This window comes from Hypanus sabinus, chromosome 5 (genome assembly GCF_030144855.1).
Source record: "Hypanus sabinus isolate sHypSab1 chromosome 5, sHypSab1.hap1, whole genome shotgun sequence".
NCBI classification, from domain to species: domain Eukaryota; kingdom Metazoa; phylum Chordata; class Chondrichthyes; order Myliobatiformes; family Dasyatidae; genus Hypanus; species Hypanus sabinus.
Window position 1 is genome coordinate 147,170,577 of NC_082710.1, and position 16,159 is coordinate 147,186,735.

At 40.3% G+C, this 16,159-nt stretch overlaps 1 protein-coding gene across 3 annotated transcripts in view; it reads right to left on the reverse strand.

The window, feature by feature from the left end:
* cars2 (cysteinyl-tRNA synthetase 2, mitochondrial) overlaps nt 1-16,159 on the reverse strand; it is a 48,276-nt gene that overhangs the window by 20,646 nt on the left and 11,471 nt on the right. Inside the window, exons 7-14 of one of the 3 annotated variants that reach the window (XM_059970577.1) lie at nt 15,641-15,770; nt 13,868-14,001; nt 8,701-8,768; nt 5,879-5,945; nt 5,651-5,789; nt 4,770-4,893; nt 2,702-2,800; nt 2,372-2,455 (exon numbers count right to left, since the gene is read on the reverse strand). In XM_059970577.1, the coding sequence (XP_059826560.1) occupies nt 2,393-2,455; nt 2,702-2,800; nt 4,770-4,893; nt 5,651-5,789; nt 5,879-5,945; nt 8,701-8,768; nt 13,868-14,001; nt 15,641-15,770 (824 nt within the window). In that variant the 3' untranslated portion in view covers nt 2,372-2,392. Of the gene's footprint in view, nt 1-2,371; nt 2,456-2,701; nt 2,804-4,769; nt 4,894-5,650; nt 5,790-5,878; nt 5,946-8,700; nt 8,769-13,867; nt 14,002-15,640; nt 15,771-16,159 lie in introns of all 3 variants that reach the window. The other 2 variants (XM_059970576.1, XM_059970575.1) reach the window with 2 other exon arrangements.

Sequence of the window (16,159 nt, forward strand, 5' to 3'; positions counted from 1 at the left end):
GGGAACAGAGGTGGAGAGGGTCAGTAACTTTAAATACCTTGGCATAAACATCCCAAGGATGCGTCCTGGGACCAACACACACATGCCATCACAAAGAAGGCATGACAGTGCCTCCACTTTCTTAGAAGTTTGTGTAGATTCAGCACGTCACCAAAAACTTGGACAAACTTATATACTGCAGATTCACAGTGCAGAATACCCTAAATGGTTGCATCATGGCCTGGTATGGAAACATCATCCATGCCCAGGAGTGGGAAAAGCTACAGAAATTTGTGGATGCAGCCCAGTCTGTCACAAGCAAAGCACTCCACACTACTGAGCACGTTTACACGGAGCACTGCCACAAGAAAATAGACTTCATCAAACATCCCCACCATCCAAACCATGCCCTCTTCTCACTATTACCATTGGGCAGGAGGCAGGTTCCACACCATGTTCACTAACAGTTATTACTTTACAACATTCAGGCTCCAGAACTAGTGCCGATAACTTCATTCACCATTACCCTGTACTGTTTCTACAACCTCCAGACTCGCTGTACTATCAAGGACTCTTTACAGTTCTCAGTATTTTTTTTAAATTTGCAGTCTGTCTTCTTTTGCACATTGGTCATTTGTCAGTTTTTGTTTATGTATTTTTTTTTATAAAACTCTATTTTATTTTCCAGTAAATGCTTTCAAGAAAATGAATCTCAGTGATTTGCTGAATCTCATTCATCTGCTGTGACAATAATTTTACTTTGAACTTGAACTATTTGAAAGATTACCAAACTCCACAATGTTCTAATTCACACTCAGCCTACATCTAGTCAAAGAGTTATAGAACATTATAACAGAAAGGTACTTTGGCTCAACTAGTTCATGCCAGCCGTGAACATCTACCTGCATCTAGACTGTAGCCCTCCATACTTCTCTCATCCACCTACCTATTCAAATCTCTTAAATATTACAGTTGAACTCACACCTACCAATTTAGCTGGCAGCTCATTGAACACTCGTACTACCCACTGAGTGGAAAAAGGTCCACCTTGCATTCCCCTTAAATATTTCACCTTTACTGTAAACCTATGACCTTTTGTTCTAGTCTCACCCAACATAAGGGATAAAAAGCTGCAAGTTTTTACCCTATTCCACCCCTCACAACTGTGTGTACAAGATCTCCCCTCATTCTCCTGCGCTCCAAGGAATAAAGTCTTAACTTATTCAACCTTTCCCTATAACTCAGATTCTCAAGTCCTGACAACATCCTTATAATCTTCTCTGCACACTTTCAATCTTTCCTGTATGTAGATGGCCACAACACTCCAAATTTGGTCTCAGCAATGTCTTTTACAACTTCAACATAATGTCCCCCATACACGTGCCCTGATTTATGAAGGACAATGTACTAGAAGCTCCTCATGACCCTATCTCCCTCTATTGCTACTCAGGAGGAATTATGGATCTGTATTCCCAGGTCCTTTTATTCTTTAAACACACTTCAGTGCCCCAGCATTCTCCAGCTTGTCCTTCCAGAGTACAAGGACTCATACTTGTCTGCATTAAATTCGATCTGCCATGTTTCAGCCTATTTTCACACCTCATCTCTGCCAGAAAACATCTTATCTTAATCAACACCTGCCAGATTCCTTCTAACTGCATCAAAATTGGCCTTACTCCAATTTAGAATCTCAACCTTGAGACCAGGCCTATTCTTCTCCATAAATATCATGAAACTAATGGAATTATGATCACTAGATCCCATGTTCCCCTACATTCATCAGCAGATCTGGTCATTATCACACTGTGACGTTTGTGCACGAGGTAAAGATTGTGTAACATTACTAGGGGCTGAAACGAGGTTGGTTCGGGGGGAGTGCCGCCTAACCAGGATCAGCCTGGGGAGTTGAGCGGGAACTCTGTTGGAGGGTCAGTCTAGAGGGGAGGGTTGCCCTGTCAGTGTGAGGCACATACTGTCCCAGAGGACTGGCCTTGCAAAGGGATAGTAGTTATTAGACATTCTCAGATCACAGCAGGGAGCCAGGCCCTTCAGCCCATCCAGTCCACACTGACGAAGATTCCCATCCAAGGCAGCCCTATTTGCCACATTGAGTCATATACCTCTAACCCTTTCCTAACCAAATGTTATTATATCTGTCTCAACTTTTCCCCTGGCAGCTTGTTCAATATACACACCTTAAGTCTGGAAAATGTTGCCCCTTAGATTCCTATTGAATTTCTCCCTTTAAACGCATAAGATCTAGTTCTTAATTCTTAGTGCTATGAAAAAAAGTGCAAAGAGTAATGTTCATTCTGTTGAATGAATACATTCCTCAGGTTTTAATAAGCCTATATTCCAGAAATCAGATTTTCAGTTCCTCAGTGCCACTTACTGTGTTGGGATGACCTCACACCTATGTAGGAAAGGTGGGCCTGTGTGCATCACCAGTCTTTCCATCATCCACCTTCTGTTGCTCCTGAGAGTATAGAAACAGGCCAGTCAGCCCATCCAGATGAAGGGACTTGACCCAAAATGTCAACTGTTTACGATGCTGCCTGATTTACTGGGTTCTTAAAGCATTCAGTGTGTGCTCACTGCTGAAGCATATTGCACAGACTATCTTTCGTAAAGTGTAGACTTTGGAAGGTATTCATCTTTGTTAACTTTCACCATAACTAAATCAACTCTGAAAAGAAAGAGAAACCATTTAAGTTTTACTCACCTGACCATCATCAAGAGAAATACCAACATCATCCAGGAACCGTTTGATATAAGTAACAATTGCACCGAACACAGCAGGACTTCGAGGGTAATCTCTTTCCTGCTGCAAATAAAAGGCAGATATTTATACACAACATAAAAACGTCAAGCAGCAGGCCACTCACCCCCTCGTGCCTGCTCTGTCAATAAGATCACAGCTGAACTTTAACCTCAACACCATTTCCCTATACTTGTTTTGCTGTATTCTCTTAATATCAAAAGTTTTATCAATCACCACACTAAATCGAGTCAGTATGTGAGTCTTCACAATTCTATTCTGTAAAGTTGTTCAAAAGATTTCAGAGCCTATGGATGAAGAAATTTCTCAGTACTGAATGCCAGACTCCATTTTTATACGCAAACAGTGTCTAGGCCTGTTACCCAGGGGAACTTCATCCCTACAACTGCACTGCTGAACCACAAAAGATCACCTCTCATTCTTTTGCAGAGTACTGCTGCTGTACTTGTGCATATGACAAAAAACTGAACTTTCACTTTGAACCTCTGCTAACATGAGACCCTTCTCCCCTAAAATATGAACTTCAGAACAGGAGCTGAAGAGGCCATTCAACTCTTCAAGACTGCACCACCTTTCATCAGGATCACAGCTGATCTTCTGCCTCACCTCCAGGGTCTGTGGAAATCTATCTAAGGAAACTTCAGAGTTGCAGAAACCACTCAGCACTTTACAGAAACCAGCTTCCTGTACACTGCCTACATTTCTTACTCCCTTGGTAAAGCAGCCATTGTAACTAAAGACTCCACCCACCCCAAAGACTCAGTTAAAAGTTAATTTGTTAGCAAAGTACACGTCATCATATACGACCCTGAGATTCATTTTCTTGTGAGCAGTCAAACATTTACAAAGAAACAATACAATCAAAGTCTGCACCCAACAAGACTGATACCAACGTTCAAAAACACACTGTACAAATACAAAAAAAACCAAATAAATAAGTAATAAATATTGAGAGCATGAGATGAAGAGTCCTTGCAAGTGCCCCTAGGTTGTAGGAACAGTTCAGTGATGCGGCAAATGAAGTTATTCTCAGTGGTTCAAGAGCCTGATGGCTGAAGTGTGGTAAATGTCCTGAACCTGGTGGTGTTGGTCTTGAGGTTTCTGCAGCTCATTCCTGATGGCTGCAGCAAGAAGAGAACATGACCTGGATGGTGGCAGCCCTTTATAGATGCTGCTTTCCTGCAAAAGCACTCCACATAGATGAGCTCAATGGTGGGATTTGCTTTACCAGCAATAGCATTCTCTCTTGGCACCCTTCCTATTGGGTAGAATCACATACCGCCTTCCATCTTGCTGGTAAAAAAAACTATTGAACAGTTCCCTAGTACTATAAGATGGGTTCTTCATCCCCCCCATCTACCCCATTACAATTTTGAACCTCATTGCTGACCAATAACATTCCCTGTATCCGTTACACTTTATTTTGTATTGTTTTCCCTTGCACTGGCTTAATGCACTGTTGTAATGAATTGATCTGTATGAATGGTAAGCAAGACAAGTTTGTCCACTGTTACCTCAGTACATTTGACAGTAATAAATCAATTTACAAACGTTGTGGGATAAAGGGCTGTTCCTGCACTATACTGCTTTACATTCCAAGTACAAAATCTTGCATTTCGAAGGAAGTTAAACTGAGATTACCAGCAAGTGTACATCTCATGACACAACATCAATGGAGAGCACAGGATTTCTTCCCTAGTCCCCTGCTGGTATTTATCCCACAATCAATATCACTGAAGAGAACGTCGGATTATTGCAGAATTCCTTAGTCAAATCACATTCAGCCAAAAATGGCCTTTAATTTTGAAAAGTAATTCGTATCCTTGGGTTAGGATGTATAATAAAACTTGTGAGTGTCTCCGTGGCACATCCCAGGGGAACTCTGACACCATCACAGCACAAGCCACCACCTCATCTCAACAAACAATAATGCTTTCATAAAACGTAATACACTCATCATGGCATTACTCTGAATAATGCACTCCCATTGCACAAAATTCTAATGGGTTACCGTGGAAACAGTTTGAAGCTGTCTGTTGCCATAGTGAATAAGATTTATAATTGAATCAGTAGCCCCTGGGGTGTCAAAATCATCAGCGAAGGCAGCCTTCACATCAGCTTTAGTTGCATTTAACCTGGATGTAAAACAAAGAAAGCAAAAAACATGCAATTTAACCTTTGAAAGAAGTGCAAGAGAAAAAAAAATCAGTATTTCTTTGAAAGCTGACATCAAATGCATCATTAAAAATGACAGTTAATGAAAATACCTGACGCAGTCACTCAAGAATACATGACCCCCAGTGGTGAACACTACACCTGCCCCTCCCTTACCCTGGTTGGTTACAGAGGCTACATCCTAAATCCCAATGGAAATGCTGAAGCGATCACAAAGCTGGGCAGGACAAATGATTCAGTGGACAGTACGTTCACCAGTCAAAAGGTGCGGGTTAATCCCACTCCAAAATCTGAGCACAAGATCTAAACCAAGGATCTTCAAATGCAGTGAGGCAGTGCTGCACACTGGAGAGGCAGTTCTATTCTCTAGAAAGTACTGAATGAATGTGCACTGTCAGAGGTTCAATACAGAAGGGGCACTATGCTGTCAGTGGAGGTGGGGGGCAGGAGGGAGTGAGGAACCGATCAGAGGAGCAGCACAGTGGGCATCCTGCACCATCACGTGTTTCAGATGGGATTTTCTACAGTCACACTGTTTAACGTCTCAAGGCATCACCTGAAAAGTTGGAAAGTTCTGGCTAATATTTACTCTACACTCAAGATGATACAAGTATTATCCACAATTTCTACCCTTTAAGAAAGTTTATTAGTGTGATGTGATTTAGAATGTTCTGTGTCTAAACGAGCACTCTTTAAATGCTACTCGTTTCTACATACCTTTCCCATAACAAGGTTTCATTGATTGACGAGCAGATCAACTGCCCTCTCATGTAAGCAGAGGCGTTGTGAATAAAAGCTGCAATGGAGTGGAGAAGGTTTCCAGCTTGCATCATGCTGGCATCACTGAATTCCACCGCTACAGTTCAAAGGCAATACAGATTCAGAAAGGTTCACATCACATACCAGCACTGTTATTCAAACTTTTAAAAGTTCAAAAAGTCTGACCTGATCTGTATTTTGACAGAAGGCAAAACATTCGGAAATGATCTGCGGTGAATTTTTCCAAGAACTCCTGGCAAACAATCGAAGGAAATGGAACATTGCCATTTGAGGCATTAAAGGTACAATTAAGTTAAAAAAAAACCCACATCAAATCATTCTATTTCCATCTTGCATCTCAACAATCCCCCCCCCACCCTCCATTCTCCTGACACCCATTACACTAGAGGTAATTTACAGTAGCCAATAAATTCATCAAGTACATCTTTGGTATTTCAAATACCCAAACAGCTACCTCTTAGCTTTATTTTGTACCTAGGATTATGCTCAATTCTGGAAAGATGACAGCAGGACACATTGGCTGTCCTATTTTCTATTGAGGGTTGGCTATCCTCGGCTCCTTTCTCATTGAGAGAAATGCAGTGTGCCAGCAATCATCCCAGTCAAACTGAGTCACAGATATTAATGTTGTGCTGATCACTCCCTTTATCTGCAGCAGTTCCAAATGCTTGATGAGCTCAAGGGCTGGCTCACAGTGCGCAATCAAGCAGGATATAGAAGCACAGCCCTTCAATTAAATCTGTAAACTTGTCACCTTTAAAAATCATGTTTCAGTTTGCGATGCATATGGTCTTCCTACCTGTCCCTTGTTTTGCAAAGTGTTGTGAGAGTAGGGTTCTATTTGGCATGTGGTTTGGAGTACCCACAATACCCAACCCTTCAGTCATCTGCACCATGTTCTCAACTCTATTATGGAGATTAAGTTTGTATGTTTGGGGGGAGGATGTTTGTAGGGATGAGGTTGAAACTCCTGGGGACCTATAAAACCAGGACATCATCACTAGAGCAAAGGCTCCAGGGGCTATAAGATGACTTTTAAACATTCATTCAGTCATGAAGGTACTAATTTAACAGAGCAGATGAACTAATTAAACAATTTAAACAAAGCATCTTATATTTCAGTGGTGGTTTCGAGGCAACCAGCAATTGCAAAATTCAAACTATGCAACCTCCAAATTAAATTTTCAAATGCACCAGATTTAGGGTGCAGCTCCCAGCCTTAATGAAATTGGCACACACACACTCAGAGAAATGCCTCTTATCTCCAGGAAATGGCAATGTGAATGGTCAATCCTAAAGATGGAGGGGCTTGGGCATTGAGCCTGGGTAAAAGGCACTTCACAAAAGATGTTTCTCTCATTTATTGCTACCACTTGTTTACCTGACTTAGTGGGAATTTATAATTATCCATGAGTGACCTTGAAGAAGTGTGCTATCTTCATAAAGTAGAATCACACAGTTCAGAACTAGGTCTCTAAGACCATTATGTCCATGCCAACCATATATCTATCTACTAATCCTATTTTCCAGCAATCTACCCAGTCTCCCTCGGACAGCATGCTTTGGATCTTCTGGACAAAAATTCATCCAAGAAATCAGTCTTCTGGTTATACATATGAAATATTGATCCAAAAAGGCAGTGTGACACAGCTTGCAGCGGCCACTCTGAAACTGATTATCTGTTATTTGTGAAGTGGGGTGCTGTGCACAATCATAATCGATTGAAAACGGACGTGGAAGCACGGAGAAACATCGGGAAATTCCAGAAAGACCTTCTTCGTTGCTGCTGCTGCGAGGTCCGGGACCTGGTCTGGGAAGAACAGGCCCCAAGTCCTCGGGGTCGTATTGCCGATGGTCGTTGGCAGATGGGAGTACGTATGTCCATAGCGGGGGTACGCCCTTCTGCCGCGGTGTGGGATGGAGAGTCTGTCGGGACCCTGGGGACTTGTGGAAACTGTGGTGATTTCTTTTGAACTTACAGTCCTTTAACATCTTGGACTATTTTTACTGTGCCCATAGTCTGTTTTTTATCAATTATGCTATTGTTTGCACTGTTGTAACTATATGTTGTAATTATGTGGTTTTGTAGCTTTAGTTTTTAGTCTTGTTTTTGTCTGGTGCATTTGGAGCTCCTTTCCGGGGAATGCAGTAGACGGTAGCGCGATATAAATACTTAGCAGTCTCTCCGGACTCTGGACTGGGGATTGCCAAACGTTACGTGGATTTTCTGGTGTAGTCTGTTTTGTCATATGCTTTTGTGATGTCATTCTGGGGGAATGTTGTCTCATTTTTTTAACTGCATTGCATTTGTGGTTTCTAAATGACAATAAACTGAATCTGAAAGGGTAAAATTCTAACTATCTTATCCATACCCCGCCTTATAAGGTGTAACTCAATCAGGTCACCATCAGCCCTCTCTGTTTCAAGGAAAATACTTTTCTAATCTCTCTCTTTCTTGCTAAATTATCCCAGGCAATGCCTTGAAAATCTCCCCTGCAGTGCAATCATGTTCTTTAATTTGATGAGCATGATTCGATAATGGTAAGATAACTATGTGTGACAAACATCCACCCACAGTAAAGACAATAGCCTATAATGTTCTTGGGATGTAACATCTTATATTAAGCAATAGTAAATCAAGACAATTGGACTTGCTGCATTGTCTAGAAGATGTTTCACCATCGAAGAGGCTTCTTCCAATGAGTGGCGAAACATCTTATAGACAACATGGCAAGTCCAGTTGCCTTGAATTACTATTGCTTGATGTACAATGACCTGGATGACTGAGCCCCTTCATAGACATGACGTAACATCTTGTATTGCACCTCTCCCACTCTCCTAATCTGCAAAGTAATCAACAGTTGTGGAACAGACCTGGTGAGAGCAAGGCAATACCTACTTTGAGAGATATTCATAAATCATGGGGTTTCATGACTCTAATTGAGGGTAATAGATGGTAGGGTTTCAGGATAGGACTGCATCATTACCTTTATTGTGATGTAATTTTTCAAAGATTTTGACATTTTTTCTTCACTTCCCTTCAAATGCAAATGTCCTAAAATAAAAGGAACATGCACACAATAAAGCAAATTTCTTTTCCAAATCAGGTAGCTGAAGTCAAGGCAACCAGAATGGATCACAAATGGTACTGTTACACCGCCAAATTTACACCATTCCGTTTTCCTTGAACATCAGTGGGAAAGGGTTGAAAAGGGGCTAGCTAATTCTATACAATCCATTTAAAAAAAAAATGGACTGTCAAAGAAAGCCAACACCAATCCAATTTTAAATGCTCCATGGACAACAGGAAGGATTAGAAGAAATATTTGAGAGAACATATTATGTTGTGGAATGGATGACCATACACAGAGACCTGATGTGTAATCCCATCACATGGTGGATAATTTCTAAAGAGTATTACAAAAACTTTAGATAATAAGATTCAGAAGCAAGACCACAAGAATATAGGAGTAGACCATGCAGCCACTCAACCTACATGCCACTTAGTATCATGGCTGATCTGCCCTAGGTCCCAAGCAAATTCCAACAAGAAGGTCATGTAAAACTCTCAACTTTGTTGATGTTTCAAATACTTAGCTCGCACCAACTTAAATACATCTAATGATTTGGCCTCCACCGCCTTTGGGGATAAAGATTCCCAGATATTCACTACCCTCAAAAAAAAAAAAAAAATTTCTATATACTTCAGTTTTAAACCACTGGAGCTTTACTCTGCAGCTACATCAGCTCATCTGTACCCCTCCCACTAATGAAAACATTCCAACCTCAACTCTTAGGATCTTATATATTTGATCAAAGTCACATCACATTCTTCTAAACTCTAAGGAATACAGACTAAAATGTCTAGCCTCTCCTGATAGGACAACCCTCTCATCCTCAAAATTGACCTGGCGAATCTCCTCTGGACTGTCCCCAATGCTGCTATATTCTTTTCTAGGCAAGGGAACCAAACCAACACTCAACAGCCTGTATACCGTTAAAATTTTTTCGCAAACCCCTCTCACCTCAAAGGCCAATGTGCACCATTCATATTCAGGTCATTTATTTGCATTGATGTTTGAAGCAAGCTGAGTAAAACAGAAGTATTGATCTGATGTCCCAACACATGTGACTATTTGGCCCATCAAGATTGTACCAGCTGTATGCAAAAACAATCCAGTTTATCCCATTCCCTCAGCCTTTTTCCACTGCTCAGCAAGTTCTTTCCATTGGTTCCTTTCTGAATGATGCAGTTGAATCTGACTCCACATCCCCACAGTGGTTCTTATACTTTAAACATGTGCTTTCCCATTCCTTGGCTCTTCTTTGTTGCATTGTACAATTTCTCTTCTACCCTTAGCATTATTGCTCTTTTTGACATTACAAGTCCTTGCCTTTGATCTAATATCTGCATGTTCTCACACAAGCTATGGCCTCACCTTTTTCCTACCATTTTGTGCATTAAGAATACATATTTGTTGTAAATTATGTTAAATCTTTGAATATAGCTTATGCTCATTTACTTTAATGCAGCATTCTAATTTATCAATTTATTCATGCCTCATGACTTCATAGTTTCCTTTGTTTAGATTTAAAACACTGGTCTTGGATTGAATTAAAAAAATCACTTTCAATCTTCGTATAAAATTCTAATGTAATATAATACTACCTCAAAGGTCTCTCAGGTGATTAACTTTCTTCCATTACACAATTCTTCCAAAACTGATTAACATACTGATCGAGAAAACCATCTCTTACACACCATTAATTCACACTCACTTCATGCAGTTAACTCAGTCTGCTCAGTCAAAATGTAGATATACAAATATCACCTTTGTCACATGTAGCTCTAATAGTCGCAGTGCACTAAAGCACAGAAAAGAGCCATTCATCCCATGTAGTCTATGGGAACCTGTTTTACTGCATACTCCCATCTACCCATACCTAAACCAGAGCCCTCTATATATGCTCATCCATGTACCTAACTTCTCTTAAACATTGCAATTGAACCGATAACTACCATGTCCACTAGCAACTTATTCCACACTTGCATCGCCCTCTATGTTCACCTTACTTTCACCTAAACCTATGACCTCAAGTTCTAGTCTCAAGGGGAAAAGCCTGCATGTATTTACCTTATCCATACCTCTCAATTTTGTACACCTCTAAGATGTTCCCTTATTATCCTATGCTGTAGGGAATAAAGTGCTAAGTTGTTCAATCTTTCCCAAAACTCAGGTCCTCAAGCCCCAACATTTGTCCTTATAAGTTTTCTCTGCACGCTTTCAAGCTTATATAAAACTCTACTTTCCTGATCTAAACCATGTCTTGCATTCTTTATGTTTGAAAACCTACAGCATATACAACTACCAATATTTTCTGCCCCATCTTGTTTCTTCACCCCAATATTACTTCTTGATTTTTTAAGGATCCTTTCCAATCACTGACAAGAAAGCAAGGTAAATGGGAAGAAAAAGAAAGAGTTCAGCACAAGTGCAAGAGTTTGTGGTATCTTTTCTCCCCCAGATTAAATCCAGATGTAGTAGTGCTATAAACTAAATGAATACATAAAATGGAGAGGTTTTGTAGTAAATAACTCCAGTAGAGAGCACTGGAACCTCTGTAACCAAAATTCAACAACTACATAGTATTTACTTGAACATGAAAATACAACTACAACTAGATATATTAATGGTAAATAAAGTTCAATTATTTTGGAACTCTATGTATTCTTTTTAATGCGCAAAATGGGCAGGAAAATGGTGAGGCCATAGCTTGTGTGAGAACATGGAGATATTAGATCAAAGGCAAGGATTTGTCAAAAAGAGCAACAATGCTAAGGGTAGAAGAGAAATTGTACAATTCAACAAAGAGCCAAGGAATGGGAAAGCACATCATGTTTAAGGTATAAGAACCACTGTGGGGATGTGGAGTCAGATTCTATTTCAGAACTCTAGAAGAATAGGAATGGAATAGATAGATTGACTGGTTTCAAGTTCCTGGGTGTCAACATCTGAACACTGAACCTGGGCCCAACATATTGATGTGATTACAAAGGAGGGATGACAGCAGCTATATTTAATTATTACTTTGAAGAGAATTTGTACAGATATACCATGGAGAGCATTATACCTTGTTGCACTGCCATCTGGTATGGAGGGATCACTGCATACAATTTGAAAAAGCTGCATAAGTTGTAACTCAGCCAGCTCCATCATGGGCACTAGCCTCCCCAGCATCCACGACACATTCAAAAGGCGATGCCTCAAGAATAGTGTATCCATCATTAAGCACCCCCATCACCCAGGACATGCCCTCTTCTCGTTGCTACCATCAAGGAGGTGGTACAGGAGACTGAAGACACACACTCAACATTGCAGGAACAGCTTCTTCCCCTCCACCATCAGATTTCTAAATTGACAATGATTCACATTATATGCCAGTGATATTAAACATGATTCTGACTGAGTGTGAAGTTAGAGCTGAGATCAGAACACATGTAAGTTTGAGGCATGAGGTCCAATAATATTTGAACATTGTTTCAGCTGATCAATAAAGTTCAATTTCCCATTCCTGTGAACTCAACAGGTCCCTAGAAAATTTGTTATACTACTTAAAAACAAAATGTATTTATATATTAACAGAAATAGCATCCAACAGTCCAGTAAACCTGCTAGTCCAGCACCAGCAGAGTCCTTAGGGTACCAGATTATCAGAGGTTTGCTTTACCTTTCAGAGATTCACTATACTAGCTTCGGGGATGGCCTACTGTATGACAATAAACTGATTTTTAAAGTGCTTTATAGCCTGGGACTGCAGGGGCACACTTTCAGAACGTGGCACAGGACCAAGATCAGGATACGTTTCTTCAGACAGACCCTTTAGTACGCCATTGGAATACCCAGAAGGCAGCAGAGGCTCAATCATTGAATTATTTCAAGCAGAGATCAATAGATTTCTGGACAGTAATGGCATAAATTATAATGGGGACAATGCTGGAAAATGGCATTGAGATATAAAAGGTAAAGAGTTGAAGAAGTGAGAGTCTCCTGCTCTTTCTTCCTTACATTCTCATGTTTATACAAATGTAGATCAAGGTAAGTTTAAACACTTGGACAAAATTAGAGATCACACATCTGTAAACATTTTATTGCTATTGGATTGAACACATAAAAGTGTAGAAGACCATCAAATTAGTAGATTCAATACACTTGTTGATGTCAATTCTACTCACTGAGAAAATGCTGGAAAGAGTAAAGAGGAAATTCACCAGGATATTGCCTGGATTGAAGGACTTCCTTAATGGAGAGAACATGGATAGATTGGACTTGTTTACCCTGGACTGAAGGAGGCTGAGAGGTGATCTAATAAAAGCAGACAGGATTATGAGAAGCATAGATGCCAATTGGTTTTGCCATGATGGAAATACCAAAAACAAGAGAACAGAGGTTTACGGTGAGAGAGAAGTGTTCAAAGGGGATTATGAAGGGTATTCTTCTTTTACACAATGAGTGTTTGATAACCAAAATGTACTGTCAAAGCAGTCAGTGGAACCAGATACAATCACTATGGTTACGGGGCACTTTAACAGACATTTAAATAGGCAAGGATATAGTCCTAAAACTGGTAGATGATGGAATTAGTGTAGGTGGATATAAAAGGTAGGCATGGATATGATGGGCTGAAGATTATGATCTCAAGATTAGCTTTGTCACATGAACTTCAAAACATATGAACCTATCTGTGACCCATTTACAAATGATAATTATACATACATAATCTTCTACAACAAGAAACACGTATAGAAACTGAAAATGCGACTATCCAAACTGGCAGGCTTGCAAGTCAGAGGGGTCAGTGGTATCTGATACCTGAATGTGTTTGCTGGTTATAATAACATCTCAAGTTGTCAACTCATTAGAAAGATAAAGGATTTTTTAAAAATTATATGCATCTACTGGAAGTCATGTTAAAAATGTGTGCAGTTCATAATTAAAATGAAAGGTTAGAAGATTGTGCACACAGTTTCAAATAACCAATCCCATGTGTCATTGGAAACAGCCACCCTATATTGAACTACAACCCACAGAGATACCAAAAATGCACACTTACAGTTAGCAGCAATTGCCTTTGCATTTCCAGTCAGGTACATACCAGAGTGTAAAAAGTAATTTCCCCATTGCTCACACTGGTGGTAAGCCTCACACTGAGCAACCTCGTTCTCATGATGGGGAAAGGCCAGGTCTATTCCACCAGAATGGATGTCCAGTTGATTTCCAAATACAGAGCTGTAAATGCCACATTGTTAGCTCACCATCTGCTACACTGGAAAATGCAAAATCATGCTCTCAATCAGCAGTGTGCTGTGATAGAGACTTCAGAAAGCATATTGATGAGCACAGCTTTTGCCTACTAGGGAGCAAGACAGAAATAATAACTCAGAGTGCACAAAAGAAAGCCCATGGCCAAAGCAATCATGAATGCTTTTCAGTATCTCCATGTGCCTGTCCCTTCCACTACCTCCAGCCTTACAACCATTTAAAACCATAACTTGACTCTAATTCTATACTCATAGATCTGATTTCCACTGTTGGCTACATTTTCAAATCCTTCAGAACTCCCGTCTCCACTTTAACAGCTCTAAACTCCTTAAAGCAAATAAAAATCCATGTGGTTCTGTGTTAAACTTTATTTATAACTTCTGTGCAATTCTTTAGTCCAATTTAGTACATCAGATTGACTTGCTCAGAGATACATCATGGTAATAGGACCCCATGGTCCAACTAGCCCGAGCTGCTCAGTTATACACACATTAAGGGCAGTACAGTAGCGTAGTGGTTAGCACAGCACTTTACAGTGCAGATGACCCGAGTTCAATCCCCACCACTGCCTGTAAGGAATTTGTACATTCTCCTTGTGAACTTGTGGGTTTCCTCCGGGTGCTCCTATTTCCTCCCACAGTCCAAAGACTTACCAGTTCATAGGCTAATTGGTCACTGTAATTTGTCCCACAGTTTGGCCAGGATCAAAGTGGATTGCTGTGGCAGAAAGGTCTGCTCCGTGCTCTAGCCTAATCAATAAATAGTCCTGCTGACATACACCTTTGGAATGTGGGAGAAAACCCACATAGTCATGGGGAGAATGTAGAAACTCCTTACAGATAGTGGCAGAATTGAACCCAGGTCACTGGTGCTGAAATAACACTACACTAATTATTGTGCTACCCTAAATGTGCAACATAAACTTAACTTGTTGAATGATGGCATGCAAAGTCCCAACTGGAAGCAGGAAGTGTAAATTTATGCTCCAGAAATTAGGCCCACAATTTTTGACAGCCACAATATTTAATTTCACTACTTTCCTTTTTGAACTGTGACCAGTTTGTTTCTTGTTGCCGAAGTCCCAGGACAGTACTGTCAGTGACAGATACATGATCAAACTGGAAAATACACGCTATAGTGGAAACTGTCTTTGTTCACATGCAGAAGCCTTTAGTTCCACACCACCAGGAACAGAAACAGCTACATCTCTTCAGCCACTCTGTTTTTGAACCAGCCAGCAAACTGTAGTCAATAGTTTAGCAACACTATGACCATGTTTATCAACTTACACTGAAATTGACTTTAGTTTTTGGTCAAAATTTTTTTTTTGTTATACACAATTATTCACAATTTTTTATAAGGCTTCATGAAAACTCTTGACCTAAAACGTCAACTGTTCATTTCTTTCCATTGATGCTGCCTGATCCGTTGAGTTCCACAGCATTTATGTTAATATTCTTCTTGTGAATACCGCTTGCTTAAAGCTATGTGCCTGTGATGCAGCCACAAGTGAGTGTTTTCATTGCACCTGTGCATACGTGACTTCAGCTTTATTTCTGCTTTGTGCTGGTGTGGGGTAGCATCCAAGTGTACGAGCCAAGCTAACCTTGCAACTGTCGAACACTCAATGTGCCAGCCAGGTCTACCATTTCCCCATGGGGACGGCCAAAACGGCTCCTCTGGTTTTGATGTTTTCCACAAAGCAAAGTCCCTGCTGCGTCGTTTATCACTTTCATCTAGAGACCACAAATTCAAAAATAGAGGTCATTGAAATAATTCAGTATTTGCAGAACATTAAATATTTTTCCAGTCTTTGCCATATGACTCATTTATACATTTGTACATTGTGGAGAATTTTCTCCTGTCCATTTTTCTCCCCCACCTTCCTATTCCTCTTCCCCCTCCCAACAAAATGTCAGGGTGGAAAATGTGGGGTGATATGAGCATAAACTCTAATGAAGAATAAACAACAGAATTGCATAGTGAGACAAAAGGGCAAATATCTATGTGATAAATGAAGCCGATGCTGGTATTTTGTTTGCTGAGCCTAGAAATCGGTAAGTTCTGTCAGATAGACTTGCTTCATCTTTAGCCACAGGTGACATCCCAGAAGACTAAATGATGG